The sequence below is a fragment of the Pan troglodytes genome, chromosome 4 (genome assembly GCF_028858775.2).
Source record: "Pan troglodytes isolate AG18354 chromosome 4, NHGRI_mPanTro3-v2.0_pri, whole genome shotgun sequence".
Classification (NCBI taxonomy): domain Eukaryota; kingdom Metazoa; phylum Chordata; class Mammalia; order Primates; family Hominidae; genus Pan; species Pan troglodytes.
The window spans coordinates 138,346,714-138,348,669 of NC_072402.2; the positions used below are offsets into that span (position 1 = coordinate 138,346,714).

Sequence of the window (1,956 nt, forward strand, 5' to 3'; positions counted from 1 at the left end):
TGGCTCCTTCTATCCCCGCAGTTCTTTTCTTAAGGAGGACAGATAGGGTTTCTTAGGGAGTTAGGATGAAGAAAGCCTAAGTATGATGAATTCCCCATCCAGCACTGTGCCCAGCACATAGCAGACATCCAATAAAGGTCTGTTAAATGAATGACACGGACCCGTTGTTTAAGATTTTAATAAAGGTGGGGCAAAGGGTTGAATTGGTCGAAAAGTCCTCAACGTCCTGACGGGACTCCCCTGAAGCCAAGGCAGTTTGAGTCCATTCATTATTCTGTCTTGGATCTTAGGCAAAGCCCCGGGCCCCTTGGAGCAGCACAAGGGTTCCCGACACCCCCACTGACAGGGTCGAACGTGCACAGGCTGGGACCACGCCGGAGTTCATTGAGCCCTCGTGGGGGAGGGCAGTTCCAGGGACCAGGAAGGGATTCCCGTCCAGTGTCAGGTTATCCACCTCGGGCAGCTCGTCAGGCTGCGGCGCCCTGTTCAGTCTGTTGCAGCTGAGATCGAGCACTCTGAGCTTGGCTGGCAGTCCTTTAGGCACCTGTTCCAGCCCAGCGAACGACAGATTGAGGGAGTTCAGGGCGCTGGACCACATGCATCTCGGAGCGCTAGGGTTTACGGTGGCGCGCAGCGAGTTGTGGCTGAGGTCTAGGCTGTGGGGCTGCACACCTGCCGCCGCCAGTGCGGCGCACACGCCTGTGGGCGTCTCCATTCCTGTGTTGCGCAGCGCTAGATTCTGGATGGCCGGGAACTTGTGGGGACAGAGAGCCGCGATCAGTCCGCGTTCGCCCAGTCCAGGATTGTCAGACAGGTCTAGGCTGGTAAGGGCCGGGAAGGCGCGAACCTGTTCGCAGGAAAAGGCAGGCGAGTGTGCTTGGGCAATGCTCAGTACCTTGAGGCCTGGCTTGAGCCACTGCTGCAGCTCGGCGAGCCAAGAACGCCCTGTCGCCCACGACACGTTGCGTAGGCGCAAGCTGGAGAGTGCAAGTCCTGTGGCTTCCAGAGGCAGCGGAGGCATGGTGCCGGTTATCTTTAGGTCCTCGAGCGTCAGTTCCTTGAGGCGGGAGTACGCTAGCACACGCAGGGCGACTACCAGTAGCTGAGCAGGAACCTGTGCGGCTCCCACTGTGAGCCGCCGCACGCGGAGAGCCTTGACCGTGTCAGCATACTGCCGCAGGTCGGCGTCCGCATCGACGCGCTTTAGAAACGGCTCTAGGTTGAGACCGCCGGCACGGATCTCCACCTCTACTGCAGACACACATTGGAAGGCTTCGGACCAGTCGGGCTGAGGTTCGGAGAAGTTGCAGACGCAGCGGAAATCTTCATCGTCCAGCTCACAAGGTTCTGGCGTGGTCGCAGAGACGTGCACCAGCGGCAGCAGCAGCAGCAACAAGCAGGACGCGCGCTCCTGGGGAGAGAGCAGAGGTCTAGGAGGCCCCATCCGACCCCTGTGGCTCCCGAGTGGCACGCGTTCGACCCCAAGACCCTACACTCACCATGGTCGATAAGTCTTCCGAACCTCTGAGCTCCGGACAGGCTCTGGAAGTGCTTTAGCTTCTTTCCTACACAGCGGCACCCGCCGGCTTCCAGGCTTCACACTTGTGAACTCTTCGGCTGCCTCTGACAGTTTATGTAATCCTGGGATGTCATTCAGTTCCCTCCTCTGTGAACCCTGATCACCTCCCCACCTCTCTTCCTCCAAGCCAGCCCCCTTCCTTTCCTGGAAATATTGCAATGAAGGATGTTTCAGGGAGGGGGGCCGTAACAGGAAGGATTCTGCAGGGCATCTAGGGTTCTGTGTCTCCTGGCAGTGTCCTGATGACTCAGGCGCCCCAGGCGGTGAATGCCCTGATGACTCGGGAGCCTAAGGCTTCTCTGGTGGGTATGGGAAAAGGATGATCCTCAGTGCCTTAGGCCAGTACCATACTCTGCACTATCCAACCCCCCAATCCC

General features: G+C 58.6%; 1 protein-coding gene across 1 annotated transcript; it reads right to left on the minus strand.

Annotated features, from left to right (window-relative positions):
• Nucleotides 1-286: 286 nt before the first annotated feature.
• On the minus strand, nucleotides 287-1,606 carry CD14 (CD14 molecule). The gene is made up of 2 exons (NM_001130466.2): nucleotides 1,500-1,606; nucleotides 287-1,411 (listed from the first exon to the last, which is right to left on the minus strand). The coding sequence occupies exons 1-2, from the start codon at nucleotides 1,500-1,502 to the stop codon at nucleotides 287-289; spliced, it is 1,128 nt and encodes a 375-aa protein (NP_001123938.1). The 5' UTR covers nucleotides 1,503-1,606.
• Between the last annotated feature and the right edge of the window lie 350 nt (nucleotides 1,607-1,956).